The sequence below is a fragment of the Brachyistius frenatus genome, unplaced genomic scaffold (genome assembly GCF_029030835.1).
Source record: "Brachyistius frenatus isolate BFR_SWC_R1_liver_20210118 unplaced genomic scaffold, ASM2903083v1 Contig_40, whole genome shotgun sequence".
NCBI classification, from domain to species: domain Eukaryota; kingdom Metazoa; phylum Chordata; class Actinopteri; family Embiotocidae; genus Brachyistius; species Brachyistius frenatus.
Genome location: NW_027210639.1, coordinates 2,317,784 through 2,337,273, shown reverse-complemented (window position 1 = coordinate 2,337,273; position 19,490 = coordinate 2,317,784). Strand labels below are relative to the sequence as shown.

Sequence of the window (19,490 nt, the reverse complement as noted above, 5' to 3'; positions counted from 1 at the left end):
ATTGTCTCATTAGGTGAAAATGAAAGTACTTGGAGGTTAAACAACATTAAAGAAGATTACAGTCACTATATATATAATATATATATTATATATATAATATATATATAATATATATATAAATATATATATTATATATATAATATATATATATATATATATATATAATATATATATATATTATATATATATATATATATAATAATAATAAGATATAATAATATATTATATATATATATATATATATATATATAATATATATATATTATATATATAATAATAATAATATATAATATAATAATAATAATAATAATATATAATAATAATAATATAATATATAATATATATATATATAATTTTATATACTATATATAGTATATATATATTTATATATATAATATATATAAATAACTTATATATTTATTTATATATATTTATTGAAAGCGTGAAACCGTGTACAATCCTCAAAAAACACTGCACAAACCTTAGCGTTGACATTTATTTTGAAATGTGAAACCGGAAGTCACGGTGCTGCGTGTCTGCTGCGCTTGATAATGTCTGAAACCTGCAAAGGAAAGCGAAGCATCATCCCGGCGAGGGGAGGGATCCGATATGTTTACTCCTTCTTGTTTTCTGGAGAATTATTAGCCACACTACCGCCATGCCGTAGACACACCGCCGGGCGTTTCGATGAAGCCTAACGGGGACCGCAGCAGGGAGGAAGCCGGGTGGCTGTAACCGAGGGAGGGAGGATGTACTGGGCTGCTGGCTTCGCCTCCTCCCGGCCGTGTGTAGTTGAACTCGGGCGGAATCACAGCCTGCCGCTCGGGCTGTGCGGCTCCGAGCAGCAGCAGTCTTTGTATGGCTATATCATCGCCTTTCCTCTACAGGACTACGGAGGCATGATGTCGGTTCTGGGCTCGGACTCCTGGTGGAAGAAGACCCTGTACATCACCGGGGGGGCCCTGCTGGCTGCTGCAGCCTACCTACTGCATGAGCTGCTCGCCATCAGGTAGGAACACGCCCTGCCCGTCTGTTTACCCCCTCCAGGTTCATTTGATTTCGCCTCCAGATCTGCGGGTGTAATTTGTCATCCCACCTGCAGACAGTGTCTGAGAAGTGTCGTTGCAGCCGGCTGCGCTAAAAACCCTTGAATGGATAGAGGAGTGGGTCCATAGGATGTCGTTTCTCCGCAGATCTCGCGGTGGTTGCTGAGATTTCACTCCCTGTTTTCCTCCTTCCAAGGACATGACACTAGGTGGAGATTAAATAAATAAAGAAACGGAGTCACGCGTCTGCCCGTGTGCCAGCTCCGTCGGCACCTGAGCGTGTGTGAACGAAGCGCTCCTCGGGCGCTGCGGCGTCAGTCCGACCTTTAACGAACTCTGCGGTGAGACACGCAGCAGCTGTCAACAAACACCAGAAGAATATACGACTTCATTTGCGGCTCCATCTTCTAATGAATAAGATGCAGTCGGAACACAGGGCTATTGTCAGAGCAAAGAATGCGTGCCTGTCAAAGGAGGGATTATTTTTGGACCAGGCCAGTGCCGGGGAGGAAGTACATCCTGTTACAGTGGCCTGGTAGTTTTGCGCTTTCACTCGCCCCCTCCCCCTCCCCCACGATAAGCTGCGTAACCTTGCATTTCGTGCAGGAGCGCTGCTGATGGATCACGTGCAGGCTACTGAGGCCGGACCCGCAGCCTGCCGGCCTCATCTGTTCCTGCCATGTGATGCGTTGCTGGCACTGGCAGCAGCTCTGCCGCTGTAGTCTGCTATTGCTCTCAGTGAGAGATCGGTCATGTGCAGGGGGGTTCTTCAGGGAGATTTAAGCACCATATTTTATTTGACAAAGACAGACATGAACGATAGAGGGATGGGATGCACAGGGCAGATCAGGGATAATGGTAACGTGTACGTTTCTCTTGCGACGGCACTTTGGAAAGGTTTCAGCACCACATCACGGTGGACAGCGACTTAGCGAGTACCTTCTGTGTACATGATGTATACTGGGGGGCTGTCTTGTAACTATTAGCTGACCATTATGAGGAAAAACATTTTATCACTGTAAAAAAATCAAATCAATCATTTTTTTCTTCTTCTGACCTTATTGAAATAATTCCCATAAAGCCAGTAACACAGACCTTTGCCACAGACTGTGTTTGGACATTTGATGAAGGTGACAAAAAGCAGAAGTTACAATAAAGTATGCTATTTCACTAAAAAGGAAACATTTTATGCTTAATGATGCAAGTTATGTCATTCACTGTTTTGGATGAGGATGGAAGGTAAAGTAAACTGAGCAGGATGGAGCAGCATGCAGCGGTTGATTATTTTTCTGGATAAATCAAATGTATTCAGACCAGCCACCAAAACTAAACGAAACAAAGCAAAGCCCTTCAGACAATATCAGGGAATGGAGTTTGTGGCATGTTAAATTTTTAGTTGCCATTCATCAAAATGTAATATTTTCCATGAAGTATTCTTTTTATATCCTGAGTGGTTTTATTCTCCTGCTCATCAACAATAACTTCAGTCGAGATGCTCCTGTCGCTGCTAATGAAGGTAAACATGCCAGGGAAATGCACATTTCAAGAGCTTTGTCTACAAAACAATGACTTCAAAGAGTATGTGTTTAGAGTAGACAACAGAAAAGCTAAAAGTAAAGTTTATAAAAATACTATTGATTTATCAGAGAAGGGATCCTCTGCAGCCACACCAACGGTAGGAAGCATGAAGCCGACAGGAGCATGAGCTTGGAGTCAAGTCCCCATCACGTCTCTACTGCAGCCTAGTGGGGCAGAAATGGTCGAATAAGCATCGACTATTTTGCTTAGTTTGTTGTTTAGGCAGTTAAAAACATTTTTGTTTTGTACTAAAATAGCCTGCTAACTTCAAATAATAAATAAAGCTCTCAAATTGATGGGAATAAAAATAATGTGGCTGTGTTTTTTTTCTGATCAGCACAAAGGCGGACTGTTTTCTTTTCATTGTAGTTCATGGAAATCCAACTTTTAAGTCAGTGAATGTCAGGGAAAAGTCAGGGAACCTGCACCTGCTATCTCGGACAAATCAGGGAGTTTGTGTCTTTTTGACCCAGCTGGAATCAGTCAGTCCTCATTTAGAGCGACTCTCAATCCTTAGTTGTTGTTTTACGGAAATATGAATCATATTTACTTCTCAAGAGGCAGAATCAAGATAAACATGTTGTTTGTGAATTTGATAAACAAATACACCTTCTTTGGATGTGAGTAATGTTAATCCCCCAGACAGACGTCCTAAAGGGGAAAGTAAACACCTTCCTTAAAGGGTCAGGCAGGTCAAGGAATTAAAATCCTCCTACAGAAATCCCGTGTGAGCAGAAACACAAGTGAACAAGTGTTTCTAAAACGTCACGTGCTCGGCTCATATAAATGTTGATTAAATGAGCAAGAGGAATGTGCACCTCCTTGTCAGCATTAATACCAACATAGAGTCATAATATGAATGAAGGAAGTAGGCTTCATTACATTCACAGAGAAATGTGCCATCTATTATACTTCAAGATTTACTTGTGTTAGTGCTCATTTACGCCCCAGAGAGCTAAAACCCCATAATAAAGCCTATTATAAGAAAACTAACAGGAATACAAACAGACTCTGGGATTTGAAAGGTGTAAATCTGTGTACAAAACACTGTAAACACTAATCTCTTTATAAAAATCTATATTTAAACTTATTGTGGTCCTTAAGTCTCAGAGACCTCAAAGAGAAGTAAAGTGTCACTTTTTGCAGCAGACTTCTGAAGACATGTCTTCACTTTATTTTAAGCAATTCTCCAAAACTGGATAAATCCTGAAGTATCAAACAGTGTTTATTATTATTAGGAGCTGTTAAAATAATGTTCAGGGTCTTTATGACCCCCCCCCTCCACACACACACACACACACACACACACACACACACACACACACACACACACACACACACACACACACACACACACACACACACACACACACACACACACACACACACACACACACACACACACACACACACAAATCCAGTATGTAGGTGTTTTTCTGCTTGTTGGGGGTCAAGTAAATAGCATTACTGGATTTACTTTGAATAAATGGAAACAACTTCTGTTGCATTAATCACCACAATATGGCATCAAGAGCAGCAGATGGTGTAATAAAGTGACTCATTTACTAAATCAAAAGGCAGTCTTGGTGCTAAATTGCTTTTGAACATTGAGTCGAGGCTTGCCAGTGTGGTTACTTGGCCTATATATTATTCATAAAATAATGTTCAGTAAAAAGGAGGGCAGATGTGTCCAGACTGCTGTACAGCTACATGAAGTTATTCACATATAAATGATAAAAGAGAGTCTCCACATCCCAAACAAGTCTGTGTGTCTGCCTGGAAAATGAGGCCTCTCATCTGCTGACTACAGTTTTTACATTATAGACAAAACCTCTATTACTCCTTAATTTCATTTAGCTGCTTAGACATGCAGTTTATTCCTGTTTTATTGTCAGGAAATGGAAATAAATGCACAAATGAACGTCGGGAAAACAGTGGAGGAAATCAAATTGGATTTTTATGCCATTTAATACCCTTCTTGATGCGTTACTCCTTTTCTTGTTTCAAATGAGGGCTTTCATCATAATTGTCATATTAGATGTCATTAATTCACTCTTGTTTAGTACATTTTTGGCCTGGTAATAATAACTATACCGGGATGTGTTGACAACTCTTTTCGTAAGTGCACTCTAACTCCTCATTAAGAGTTTTCAGGCAGCAGGCAGCACAGTACTGTAGGAGGGGAAATGTCCACCTTTGTGTTTGCTTCAAACTGGAGCAGCGTGATGACTCATTAAGTCAATAATTTCAGTCCCAACAGAAGCTGGTGATACTGACCTGCTGATGCAGAGGAGCAGTATCAAGAATATTCTTCACACTCACAGATTTCAAACTCCTACATAGCCCATCTTTTTCTAATTTGAAAAGACCATTTTCCTTAACAACAATTAGAATCAATATGGTAATAATATATTGGGAGTCTGGAATAATTTTGGTTACCTAAACTGAACCTGGTCAGGGAGACAAAAAGAGCGATAAAATGACATTTACTGAAATCACAAAACACCCTTTACTTTGCTGAACATCACAGATTGACTTGGTTGATTTTTTTTTTTCAACCTGTACAACAAAATGTAGGTCGGGACAAATTAATTCTGTAAAGCTTTGTGAGCCAAATGAGTCACTGCTAATAAAACAATGTGCATGTTGGTGGGTGGTATTTGTTTAAAGAAAACAGAGCTCAGGGACACGGGGACTTACTGCTGTGTCACCGTGCTGTAATGAAGTACAGGTGTGACCTGTTCCTCCCAGGAAGGTTTGTTAGAGAGCAGCAGGGCCTGTTTTCTATTCAGATATTGAGTTACGTTTAGTATTTAAGACCGACTGACCTAGAAAACGGGTGTAACGCCGGCCTCTCTCTGTCAGACTGGTTTACAATTGAACTCTTTCAGGAAAGGATACTGCCGCTGTCTCTTAAGTTAGCATCAATGCTCTCTTCTATTTACTCTTGTTACCGCTGCTGGTGTCTGTCTAAACACCGCTGGTAGGGTTGAAGGCATCGCAGCGATGCTGCAGCTAACAGTGGAAGCATGACACCCACAGTGAGAACATCTACTTTAGCAGATTTAAACTTGTTTTGTGACATGACAGAATTTATTTTTGCATCCTTATGCCACTGTTTTATAGTTTAGTGATGATCAAATAATTCCCATTGAGGAAACATCATTTCCACTGTGTTTTTATTAGCTTGGACAGCAGAGAGATGCATTTTACATTTATATGATTTATGTTAAAACAATACTAGGTCAAAACCTAGTATTTGTCTGATCTATGTATGAAACCTTAGATGGCTTTTAATTTGAAACATGAGATTTTAATTTGATGTGGATACAGGAAGTCACAGCAGTCGGCTAACCGACGGTGTAACGTTATCATTTAGTCACTCAAGCTATGTCCTAATTCACATACTTAGACTTGTGAGTGCACAAGTGTGTTCACACTGTCATGTATGGAAACATGCTGTGCACTATGGGTCACTCATAACGATCAAAAAATGAAGTATGGATGTTGGCCATTTCTCCTCCTCACGGGTCGCCGTTATGGCTGCATCACAGAAAGGGACGGACCACCAACCTGTTTTCAAAGTGGGATGTTGCAGACCACTTATTTTACCTCCAAATACAAATTGTAGACGTTCACATGAAAGTGTTTAGTTTTCACTAAGTACCGCTGTGCTGCCGTTGAACAGAAGACATCAGTATATTTATCGTGTGCATGAAACAGAGGGAATGAAAGCATGTTCGGTTTTAAGTAAAATACCCAAAGAAAGCCAGCAGATATGCTGATGGGTGATGCGTTCAAATGTTACAGTCGCTGTTCGGTAAACAGCGTGCGATTTGAGACAACACTGCCCTGTTGACATTCACACACCAAGTGAGTGTACAACATGTAAGAAACAGCCTCAGTCAGTGACAGACCTTCTCATTTGCAGTGCTGGCACCACTGTTCAGCCATTGAGTTACATCGTATATCACAGACCTTGGGAAATGATCTGTGATTAGATATAAACTACAGTACAACACAGCATTGTTTATTTACTAACGGTTGTGTTTTCTCCATCTGTGCTCCGTGTAGGAAGGAGCAGGAGTTGGACTCCAAAGATGCCATCATCCTCCATCAGTTCTCCAGGCCAAAGAACGGCGTTCCCAGCCTCTCACCCTTCTGCCTCAAAATAGAGACGTACCTGCGCATGGTGGACCTGCCCTACCAGGTGATAACAGTGGGCGGGGCTTAAAGACTCATTGCTATGGTGATTCTGCACAGGTCATTCTCTTCTCCTGGTTGAACTAGAGTTTCTGTCAGTTGGTCGTTTGTCTCCTCAGCCATCAAAACCAGCTCTGGTAGTATTTTTTCAAAGGAACACTGATGCTCCTGCCAGGAATGTATAACACATTTATCTGAGTGACAAAAATCTTAAAAAAGCTCTGGACTAATGACAAGTTGGAAAACACACAGTCTTCTTCACTGCAGTTCATGGCTGCTGAAATATGAAATTCGCAGAGAATTACTTGTTTGATCTTCCATTACAAAAACCCAGAGAGATATTTGTTACTGACCATCCACAGCATATCAAAACGTTTGTACAGCAGCCTTGAAACGGAGCTCTGTCCACTTGTGATTCTTTGTCACTGGTTGTGCAGATTTGCTGTTTAATTAATGAGTATTATTTGTCCTTCTTCAGATTAAGTCATTTCCATGTATTTTTTTTTCCCATTTTATCATATGTTCCATCATGTGTTAAACATGGGAAATTATTTTTTTTTTTTTTTTTTTTTTTTTACTGTAAACCTGATTTACAAGTGACAGTTTAAGAAAGAAAGGCCAAAATCCAAGCAACAAAGGCCCATATATTCTGACTTTCAGTTGCTGTTGGAAGATCAACACCCAGAGCTGCTGGTTCCCAAATCTCCTATTATATAAGTCAGTAGAATCTTTTGTTAGCTTCACCCTGCCTGGCAGACAACCACATGTTCAGGATTCCTATTGGAAATGTGTACGATGACATCGAACAACAGGCTGATGTCGAGTAAAGTAAACCTTTTGTGTAAAATCATTAATTTCATTCAAGAAATTATGGCCCTTAAATTGGGTGGGAGACTGAGCAAAAGGCAAAACACAACAACATTTGTAACATAACCCTAAAATAATGTGTTCTTTTTGTTTAGTTCAGTAAAAGTACACAGAGTCCAACATCTTCTCACATGGAGTTGTTTCCCCCTGCAGAACTACTTCGATGGGAAGCTGTCACCGCAGGGAAAGATGCCCTGGATCGAGTACAACTACGAGGAGGCGTCCGGGTCCGAGTTCATCGTGGACTTCCTGGAGGAGAAGCTGGGGGTCAACCTGAACATGAACCTCACCCCGCAGGAGAGAGCCGTGTCCCGAGCCGTCACCAAAATGGTCGAGGAGCACCTCTACTGGTAAGGGACTCATCTCACGTCAACTCCAACGGCGGTGCACGAGCTACAGCCGTGTCAGTTACAGCCTGTGTGATCCTGGTGCTTTAAATAGATAAACACAGTTCTGAAGGCACGTTTAGATGATTGTAAAGGCTGAACATTCGGGTTTTTTCTATAATTTGATGTAAAGGTTGAACTGTAGGGCTAAAATTCTGCATTTGCTGACCTGATTATGTAAGTTTATATGTCCATATCCATATTTGAATACATATTTGAATACCCAAGCTTAGCTTTAAACCGTATCAGGAACCGCCTACACTCATCTCCTTAACAAACAATAATGTCTCAGTCATTTGAACGGCTGAAAAAGAGACGCTGAGTCTTAAAATCTTCATTCTATTTTTTTATTTAAGTATTATATACGCAGCCTTGAAACCTAAGCTGACACTGACCCCCCACTGCTGCTGTGTTAGCCGCCGTCCTTCGCAGTGGTGAGTCACTCCTGTACCTCTGGGCGAGAAACATGCTGCTGCTAGGAAATTGTTTTTCACCACTCCTCCAACAGGCTGAGAGTGTTTTCCATTACCTAAAAGCTCTATCCGTCTTCCTCTATCCCCCCTCCCCCTCCCCCATCTCCTCCTCCCTCTCTCTCACACACACACACACACACACACACACACACACACACACACACACACACACACACACACACACACACACACACACACACACACACACACACACACACACACACACACTCTGATCTAACTTTGTTTGATCCAGTGTATGTGGCCCATTGTCCTCTATTTAATCTTTGAACTAAACCTTTAGGTTTTTGTCGTCACATAGAAACCTGACGGTCAGAAAACACTTGACAGTGATTATGTAACATGTAACATCACTGTATTATTTTAGTGTGTTGTAAACGGGGAACTCCATCAGGTTCCTCCAAAGCAGCTGAAGGTCACTCATGTAACCTACATTATCCCTCCCCCTCCCCCTCCCCCTGGCTCTCCTTCCTCTGCTGCACCCTGCTGCCATAGTTAGACACACATGTAGACCAATTGATTGCATTATTTATGTCGGGGAAGGGCGATGTGGCAGCTTCCTGCTCTTTGTGGGGTGAGACAACAGCAAGCAGCAGCTTGCCAGATATGTTTACGTCATGCACACGAGTCCTCCTGATCGATCTGGCTATACAAAAAAAGAAGAGAGGAAACTGTGGCAGCTGAGCTCTGATGCTTTCTGACCATTTCTGTCTGAGCAGTTTATTGAATTAGTTCTTTGGTGGTCAACAGAGGAAATATCTTTTCAAAGTGTATTACATGATCAATAACTCTTCTTACAGCTGCGCTAATCAATATTTATATAAGAACACAATCAGCCTAATAACTGGTCAATAAATTAGTTTGCAAGCATGAACATAAAGACTGATATGGGAGTACGTTTTTGACCACAAACCCTGCTGTCAGCAGAACCTTGTTTCTGGCAGCAGCTGGCAGCTGCTTTCACTGAAGCATCCCAACTGTCTGCTGTCTGGAGCCGAGCGGGCAGCAGTTAGTGACTGGCATTGAGCTGCTGGAGAGGCCGATGTTTCCCTCAGGAGTTAGTGGAAGGCAAACATTCCCAAAAAACAAAACAAAAAACAACTGCTAATTCAGGATGTTTAAATGTGCACATTAGCCATAAGATCATTATAAGGTGATGACATGGAGGTTTTGTGTTTGCAGCTTGTTGCACCGCCACTATCTGGCCGGATTTAGATTACTGCTTTAAATGAAAAAATACCAACACTGGTTATGAAATACACACGAGAGCCATGAAGCTGCTGTTATCAGTTAATGATGCTGTAAATGTTTACAAATGAGTTATCACGTTTGAACTTGCTCCTTTATCATTTTTACCTAAACAGTAGTTATATTAGGTTTAACTGTTACCCAAGAAACAACCACTACTGCTTGTGATTTTCATATTATCAGCTTGTTAAACTTATTTTATGGTATCTTTACTGCATACCTTTTTAGCCTCAGTTTAGACTCTAACATCACTTCATCATCAGAGGTTGAAGAAGTATTCAGGTCCTTTACTTCATTAAAAGTACTAATACCACGCTGTCAAAATACTTTTCTACAAGTTAAAGTCCTGCATTCAGAAGCTTACTGAAGTAAAAGTATGTAAGTATTAGCAACAAAGTGTATTTAAATGATCACAAATAAAAGTAGATATTATGCAGTAAATGCTGCCTGTCACTGTTTTAATGTTATAATAATGTTTTTGAAATAATATTTCAAATAGTAAAGTACAAGTGCCTTGAATTTGTACTTAAGTACAGTACTTGAGTAAATGTACTTAGTTACATTCCACCACTGCTGACTATTTCAAGTGTTGACTCTCAAATCACTTTTTAGTTTTGATCTGAAAGAAGAAATCTGAAAGAAGAAGTCTGACTAAATCCAACAGTCAGCTTCTTCCTATTGTCTTTGAAGCTCTATAAACACGCACTCCTTCAGTCGTTTGAAACTTCTTTCACATCTTCATATATTTCTTTTGAATATTTTCCTCAGTTTTTCTATTGAAATCAATGAGTGGGAAGATCCAGTTTTGCTTAAATCTTCTACAACATTGAGGTAAAACTGGATCTTACATAAAGATCTATAAAGTCACAGTAACATTTTATCATCCTGATTTGCTCTCAAGGAATCTGATCGTGAGTGTGTCCTCCCAAAGCTGACATTAAACATCTCCTGTTCACGACTTTAAGCTTGACTCCACCATATCTCTCTCCCCTCTGACCACCAGCTCTGTCAAAGTCATGAGGTTTATTTTTTCTGCTCTGGAAACAAAGGACAGTACTGTATATCCTCTTGGGATGTCACATGATCTACCAGGAAGCAGTGAGTGGCCAGTGGACACTCCCAGATGTAATGTAGGCCAGATGCTTGAATTCAATATCTATCGATCGACCGGTCATACGCAAAGACTTCTTTACTGTCTCATCATGGATCGTGGGTTAGTCACTAACAGCAGAAATATGGCATCAGACTTCCAGGTTTTCAGATAAGCTAAGAGGGAGAAACTCAGTCTGGTGTGAGACAGTGTGCGAGGATGCAGCAGCTTAATCTTGTTAGTATCTACACGCACCGGGAGCTTGGCTGCAAAAACACAGCAGAGACATCAGCGACTGCACCAAATATCAGGGAGCGTTATTCACTTTATCCTGTTTATTTATGAGGTCAATCCTCGTAAAACATTAGTCTGTTATTGTTTTTTCTTTATTAAACCTGAAGTGGTCACAGTGGAGGAGATTCAGATGAGCATGAGCAGAGTAGAAGAGGGATTTTAAGGCTTTGAGCAGCACTTGTTTGCACATAAACCAAAATAAACCTCATGGATCTGTGAGTCCACCGCTAAGACAAATCTGTTGTTGACGTCAGGAGCGGGCCAGGTTTCCTTATGTTAGTTTAGCCAGAGGGAATCTACAAACTGCTGTTTCTCTTCACCGTGTTTATGTGTCATGACTGACTGAGTTCCAGCGCACCAATAAATGTACGCTTTTGGTAATTAGTTATTAATCCAGATTTGCGGTTGAATCTTCTGGCCTGTCACCTGTTCTCCTTCAGCCTGTTCGTGTGTGAGAGGCAGGGACGGACTCCCAGCATTCACTCGTGTACATAACAAGACGCTGACAGTTTGAGGGGCTGAATATATGATGCTGTGATGCTCTGCTCAGAGAGCCGGGGAGCTGATAGACGAGCAGTGGGACAGAAGTGCTGGTGCACTTTTATTGATTAGGATGAGGTTAATTGTCAATAGACATAAAGCTTTGCTGGTAATATGATGCACAGGCCGAACGTCTGATCAACCTTATTGTTGACACGACTCTAAATCAGTCACTATAGCTTAGATTCATGAAGTGCGTACATATCATGTAGAGGTATTTTTTTTTAAAGAATTGGAACGTCTGTGAGGACCATAATTTATTAAAAGACGATATGAGAAGAGTCAATCATTATATCCTGTTCAACGTGTTGTACACCAGCATTTTCACTTTGGTGAAGTTATGACACTTCTCTTACTGGAGTTTTTAGTTTTACTTTTAGAAATTTAGATTTTTTTTTTTTTTTTTAAAGGATACCAATGTTTGATTTAAAAAAACTGGAGGCGTATGGTTTATAATGGGACATATTACTAATGTCTGTTAACAGGACCAAAATTCTGGAAACGCTGCACACGTGAAATTTCAGGATCCAAAAACGTCGATATAGATTTTTGCCTCGCTGGTGCAGTTTTAGTCGAGAAGGGTCTAACTGCTGACCTCACATTTGGAGAATCCAGGTTTGCAATTCAATGGAAGGAGAGCAGGGTTTTCAGATGTACGGTGTGTCAGAGTGTCAAAACCAAATGGGCTGCGACTACAACTTTTATTAGTTTTACTCCTTTTGGCTCAGAATAAAATGATATTTCTGTAAAAGGAACTTGTCAGAAGTGAAATAAAACCCCAATACCTTCACAAGTTACTGGACAGATAGGTGTTCATCTTCAGTGTTCGATAAAGACGTTTGTAAGTAGCAGTGGGATCTAACCTAATGCTAACGTTAGCGTTAATCAGCTAATCAGTGCATGTTTAACGTTGGTTGTATATGGCAATTTGTTTTTGTTAAAATGCAGTGACTCTAGTTATATCATTTTATATAACATGTTTTTCATCTCTATATTTCATGTATTTATTTATTTTTTGTTTCTTTTTGATGGCGTTATGAGTTCAGGCACCCATAATTCTCTTCGATCACACAATGAGAAGTTCATATTTTGAGTTTTATTCCAGATGTGTTTCACATGGTTTTAAAGTAATGCCATTAACTTGAGCTTCTTCAACAGGTTAACATCAGCTGCACTTTATCTAACCACAACCAGGTTCTATATTTTTGCTGCAGAGTATTTCTATCACACCGAATGAACTGCAAGAAATATTTTTTTTTAATAGAAATTAATTTATAGTTTTTAAATCTGGTCAAAAGAAAAAAACAATAGCCACTAAAGGGAGTGATGCACTTCACGTCCGGGGAACGTTCTCTGGCTCACAGACCCTGAAGTCCCCCCGATGTGAGGTCATCTTATTTCTGTCTGCTGATGTTAATGTCAGGAAACTCCACCATCAGCACCGTGCACAGCATCACTCCAGTGGCTTCCAGGTTGATCACACTGTATCTGTGTCGTGGAGATGCTGCTGCTGGTGATGTACAACCTAGGGGGGGTTGGTGAAACTCTTAGAAAGTGCTCCATCTTAAGATGTGCTTGAATTGGTGGCTAAAAGCCTCATTTACAAACATGATTCATTCTAATGGCTGCCGGTCAACATTTGGGACAGTTTTTAATCGAGACCTGGGAAAGTCCAGCAGGAACTGACTCCAGGTGTTGCTGTGACTCATTGTTGGTTGAAAGAAGTAGCTTAAAGTCGCAGCAGCTCCCGTCCCCGACCCATTTGATTCATCTAACGTGAACCTGAAGTTAACTGCATTGTGTGTTCCTTCAAGGACGATAGCATACTGCCAGTGGGTGGACAATCTGGAGGAAACACAGAAGCTGCTGGCGATGAGCGGGCCTCTGAGTGAAACACTGAAGTGGCTGCTGAGCCACCTGAACGGCAGCATGGTGCGTAGGGAGATGTACGGCCACGGCATCGGACGCTTCTCCAAGGAGGAGGTCTACGCGCTGATGGAGAAGGACATGAGGACGCTGGCCACTCTGCTGGGTAGGAGGACGACTGCATGTGTCGATACCTATTCCACATCAAAATGTCATGTCTGAAGGACCAGCCTAACTCTGTTAACAGAGGAAGCTGATTTTCTTTATTGGGGATAATAGAATTACGTTCATTCTCACAACAAATCTGCAGCCATTAAAAGGAGGATTTTTATTTATTTATTTTGTTTTCTAGAAACACAGGGCAGTCTCAGATGTACTCACAGAATCAGTTTGATGGAGGGACAGATGTGGAAATAATAATAATAAAAAACAAAATTAAAAAAAAAAAATCGGATTTAAATCAGTTTTAATAAATTCCAGCACCAGAATGTTCATGTTGATATTAGAGAAGAAGAAAACAGACCATAAAATTAACAGGGGAAATTGTTTTATGTCAGGCTAATGTGGCCTGAAAATAAATTTTATACAACTTGTTCACGTTCCTCACAGACAACAGACCAAAGATTTAGTTGTATATGTGGCTTCAAAATATAAACTCACCACCTCCCTGTTTGCACTTGAATTTCACACAGACGTTAATGAAAACAGGGACATTTCTGGACATCAGCCACTGGGATGATGTACCGGACTGTTCAGGTGGAAACAGAAAGTCAGATGGAGGAAAGACGAGCGCTTTGTATCGATCTGTTTGTGCCATTTCAACAAAGGATCACTTGTAAAATGGAAAGTAATTCCCAGTGTGAAAGGATCAGTACATACACCCTGTTCAGCTTTTCCTTTTAATATCTGCTACACCAAGGAGCAGAAATGTACATCTAAAACTTTTCCATCTTGAGGGTGAAATTAGTTTACTATAAAGTGTGTTCTCTGAAAGTGCAGGGAAGCACTTAACAAATCCAACTACGCGTACTTGGCCTCACTGTAGAGTTTTGCTTTTCCTTATTGATTATGATTACAAATTACAAAAAAATAAATAAATCTGTGATAGTGGTCTTTGTTAAGAGTACTGTGTTAAAGCAGGAAATCAAAGATTGTAGACTCGTTCCATTAATTTAAAAAGGTGCACATAATGAACATAAATATCATCATATTTTATTCAGAAGAAAATAACTTTCCAAATACAACAATACAAACTGGCCTGACGCTAACAGCTGGCTAACCTAACATCAACGTGAGAGAGCATGGAAGTTAATTATCAGCCTCGAAGAGAAGCTGCCAAATATTTAGCAAAATCAGCAAAAGTAGCTCGTTAAATAGTAATGGGTACATTTACTGTTCACCAGCCAAATGGGTATTTAATAGATGAGCAGTTGAAATAATGACCTAAAAACACCGGATGAAGAGGTGAGATCGTTAGCGTGGAGATCAATGACTCAAATGGTAACTAAAGCTAATAGACACATAGTTGTACAAAATAAGATGACAGTAATAGATTAATAAAGCTAAAAGTCATCGTTGGCAGGTTTAGTTGGTTGACCAGGCTGCTCAAGCTGATGAAGCTGGTTTCCCGACAGACATGTTGTCGTGTCATGCCGGAGAATCAAAGGTGTGTTCATGATTATTAATGATCGGAGGAGGTTTTATTACTGAACATGGTTGAAAGATTCAGCTTCTGCCCTTTCCAGAGGGTGATAGTGGTATGAAATTCAGTTGTATGTAAAGACTTAATAATACGCTTTGCTGTTATTTAACATCCAGTTCAAAATGAACTGCTTGATATGAAGTATCTGAGTTCATCTGACAGCTGTGGGGATACATCAGGCCTGGGTTTTGTCAAATTATGTTTTTGTTTTTTTAATTTTTTTTATTGCCAGTTAACCATTTTTAGCATATTTTCATATTGATGTGGAATTTAAAAAAATGTAAACCGGTGTGTTTGCTCTCTGTCCTGTAGGGGATAAGAAATACTTCATGGGCTCCAAGATGTCGACTTTAGATGCGACAGTGTTCGGACATCTGGCTCAGGCCATGTGGACTCTTCCTGGAACACGACCAGAGCAGCTCATCAAAGGTCAGCGGATCGGTTCAGATCCACACTCAGTCATGGCGGTGTTACACTCTTGTTCAGCATGAGAGCTATTATTCCCTTTCACACGCAGTGTGTTGGCGTATTTTCCATGAGCACTCAGTTTCCCTGCTGCTTTGTTGTGGGCGTATTATTCTGTTGTAGCCACTAGATGGCAGCGATGCTCCACTGCGGTGTCGCTGACAGGCTTTGAAGGCTGCTTCAACGTCGGCGTTGTGAGAACCGGGAACACTTCATTCTCTTATCTTTTCAGAGAACAGTATCAGAGCTTGTAATGTTACAAATTAGCATTCTGTGTTTTAATACATGATTCGTGATCAAAGTGCTCTTGGTAATGGGACACGACAGAAAGGCTGTCATCAGGACTGTATTAGACACACATTAGCAGTAAGCCTCTGTGATACCTCCTGCTGGTTTTTAGCTGTGTCTGTAAAAGCTCTCCCATGCGATGTCTCCACAGGAGAGCTGATCAACCTGGCCATGTTCTGCGAGCGCATGCGGAGGCGGTTCTGGCCCGAGTGGTTTGTGGAGGTGGATGATCTTTACTACGACGGAGACAGTGAGAGCAGCGGCGACGGCTCCCCGACAGGCCCGCTGGACTTTGGCCTCTTCTCCAGGACTGACACTCTGGAAGACAGCGACGGCAGCAGCCACTCAGCCGCGCACACGCACACACACACACACTCACACTCACCCGACCACTCGCTCTTTGACTCGGACGTGGGCACGGGGTCGGAAAATGACATTCAGCTTAAAGAGGAGTTAATGCCCGACCTGGAGGTTTGACCTGCGACTGGCTTCCAGACTGAGACTGACAGTCGGCGCTACAGGCTGCTGTTTAGGTTATATTTCACGAATCTGACTGGAACAACCTGTCCAGACGACGGCTGAAGAAACTCTTCCAGCTCCTCCACCTGCAGTACCCAGCATGTTACAGCGTGTCCTGATGGACAGACTGGGTATTTAGAAGCAGGGGATGCAAACTGAAACCTCATAATAATACACATGCTACTGTACGGTGTGTCCCCTCCTGTAACGTCTGAACTGTCCCCGCGGCAGTTCCTCTTTGCCTTATTTGTCTCGTCCTAAGATGCAGAAGCTGGTGTGGAAGGTTAACACAAAGGAAACGTCTCATCTGGTGGGGAAAAGAAGTGCGGCGACGGCGGAGCAGCATTGCAGACAAGACAGGTGGCACTTCACTTCCTATGAAATGGTGAAACTAATCACCACTCTGCCATGCGTCAAAACGCACAAACCCGTTCTAACAGGTGGAGACTGATCATGTGGCTAAAAAGGGAACAGCTGCTGTGTCTCTGCTGTTAACCATCCATGTGGGGAAGTGTAAACACAGATGACAATGAGTGCCAGTCCATGCCCGAGATCAATCCTCATGTCATTTCCTGTATGTGTGTGGGAGGAATCTGTATAAAAACAAAATGATAGGAGTCTCCATCAGACTACAACCCTCGAGCTGCTTGTTGGCCTATTGAGTAGAAATCAGGAGGAAAGATGAGCATATTCGTGCCTGTTTCATTTACCGGGCTGTCTCAACTATTTCTTCCCAGAAAGTAATTCTCTGCTTGCACTTTGTCATAGTTTAGCTTGGAGTTTTTGGTAATTAATTTCATCATCCTTTTGGTCTTATTAAAGAGCTGTAGTTCTTAAATGTGGCCACTAGATGGAGTCGGCAGTCGGCATGACGTCTCCCGTTCTGTAATGTCAAAGTCATTCCAGTCCGAGAACCTGCAGTTCATTTAACGCAAACAAATGACTTTTACTTCATCCCTAAACTTCAATAATGTGGTTCCCATTCATCGGTGACCTGTGGGTGTGTGTGTAGGTGTCATGTACGAGTGCATGCATACTTGCATACTGCAGCTGAGCGCAGCAACAAATCAGCCTTGGTGCTCAGTGTCTAAAGAAATGGATGAAACTTCTGTTGTGATATCATTTATTGTCAGTGCCACTTAATTATTATTCTTTCTTACGTGTCAAATATTTATATATATTTTTTGTTGACCTTTCTTTTCTTATTGCTCTCAAAGAGAGATGTTATTTTGCACTAGTGGAAATTTCTTTTCACCTTATTTCGGTGGGAGAGGTCGGCTGCGGAGGCACACAATAGGCCAAATGAATGGGAAACACAGATGTAATGCAGGACGCTCAGAGTTCTCATCATGATTAATGCTGCGAGGGGGACCGTGCTGCTCATGCTGGCTGCGTGTACGTGAATGTTACTAGGTGTGAATGTCATTAATGAAGCAGTTGATGGAAAGGCTTGTGCAGACTGAGTCAGAATACCAAATCAAACTGAACTGAGTGTCGCTACAGTGAAAACGGGGACCAAAATGTCTCCGAAAATGTTTGCTTTTGTCTGTTGGTGGAATTGTGATAGCTGTGAAAAACAAATAGAGGAGAAACTTATGGTAAAGAGTCAGTTCACCCAAATTACAAAATACATTTTCTCACATACATCTTGGGTATCGAGTCGTGCAGATGGTTTTGTTTTTATTTACGCAGGATTTTAGCCATATCCGTCTCTATGGCTTCTGCCTCTCTTCAGTACAGTGGAGGTGAATGGAGTTTCATTATTACACATTTTTTCCAAACTCTGAATAAATCCAGGGAACACATTGTCAACAGGTTTTATATCCCCTGTTTCATCAGTTTATTTCGATTGGGGCAGTAAATATACATGTAAATCATGAATTTGAACACATGTTGATGTGAAATTTGATTTCTACGAAAAATTTGTAAGCTGACATTTGCATTTTAGACAACTTTGTCAAACATTCACTGAATTCTGATTTGAACATGTTAAATATGACATATTTGAATAAATTTTTTACCGTAGTTTAAATAAATAAAACGTGACTGCCCATCTTAGCAAAATGTTTATAAAACTACTAGGGATATTGAACAAGCTGTTTCGAAAGAATTATTTTAAAGTTGCTATTAATATTATTCTTATTAACAATGGGTCAAATGACTTGGTATGTGAAAGGAGTAGTAACGAACCCAAAGTGAATTATCTTCCAGCTTGTTGTTTTAGTTCAATCTCAGTGCAAGTGTCATTTTCCGAACCAATTGTGAGCTTTTTAAAGTAAATATTGGACTTTATCAGAATGTTTACATTGCTCCGTATCTGACTGAGTGTTTGCTAACAAGGTAATAACATGGCAGCGTTGGGTTTACAGTCTATTGTAAAGCCCCCAAGTAGTCAGAAAAAAAAAAGATATATATATATATTCCATTCACTCCCATTGTACCAGAAATCTCAAAACCTGAACGAAGAGAACCAAGACTATCTGCATGTCTATACTGTTTGAGGTATCTGAGTAGATTTGATTTCTTGACGTTTGGGGGAAGAAAACGCTTCAAAGATCAAAGTCTTGAAAGGTGAGTTAATGATTTTGATCCAGATACTGGGACTCAGTACAAACAACCTTGGTCCATCATGTTGTCCTGTGGTTTGCATCCCAACCTGACCCGCCCTCGGCCCGGGTGGTGCTCTTTCCAGTCGTCTCATCCAGTCTGGGCGTCATATACAGTACAGTTGGACTGCTTTAATCAAGCCATATTAAAACTAGATGTCTTGTTATTGGAACCATGTCATAGCATTACTGCTGGTGTACTGTAAATATTGTATGTGTGACAAAGTGTACCATACTGTATGTAGAGCTGACTGACGGATCAAACTACCTTTGGCTGTGCAGTCATAATAACTGGAGCGAC

General features: G+C 40.9%; 1 protein-coding gene across 1 annotated transcript; it reads left to right on the top strand.

Moving 5' to 3' along the window:
• The first annotated feature begins 497 nt into the window (after nucleotides 1-497).
• On the top strand, nucleotides 498-18,785 carry faxcb (failed axon connections homolog, metaxin like GST domain containing b). The gene is made up of 6 exons (XM_069702104.1): nucleotides 498-1,009; nucleotides 6,699-6,834; nucleotides 7,848-8,044; nucleotides 13,558-13,775; nucleotides 15,624-15,740; nucleotides 16,216-18,785. Exons 1-6 carry the CDS (start codon nucleotides 750-752, stop codon nucleotides 16,539-16,541), a joined length of 1,254 nt encoding a protein of 417 aa, XP_069558205.1. The 5' UTR covers nucleotides 498-749; the 3' UTR covers nucleotides 16,542-18,785.
• Nucleotides 18,786-19,490: the final 705 nt, after the last annotated feature.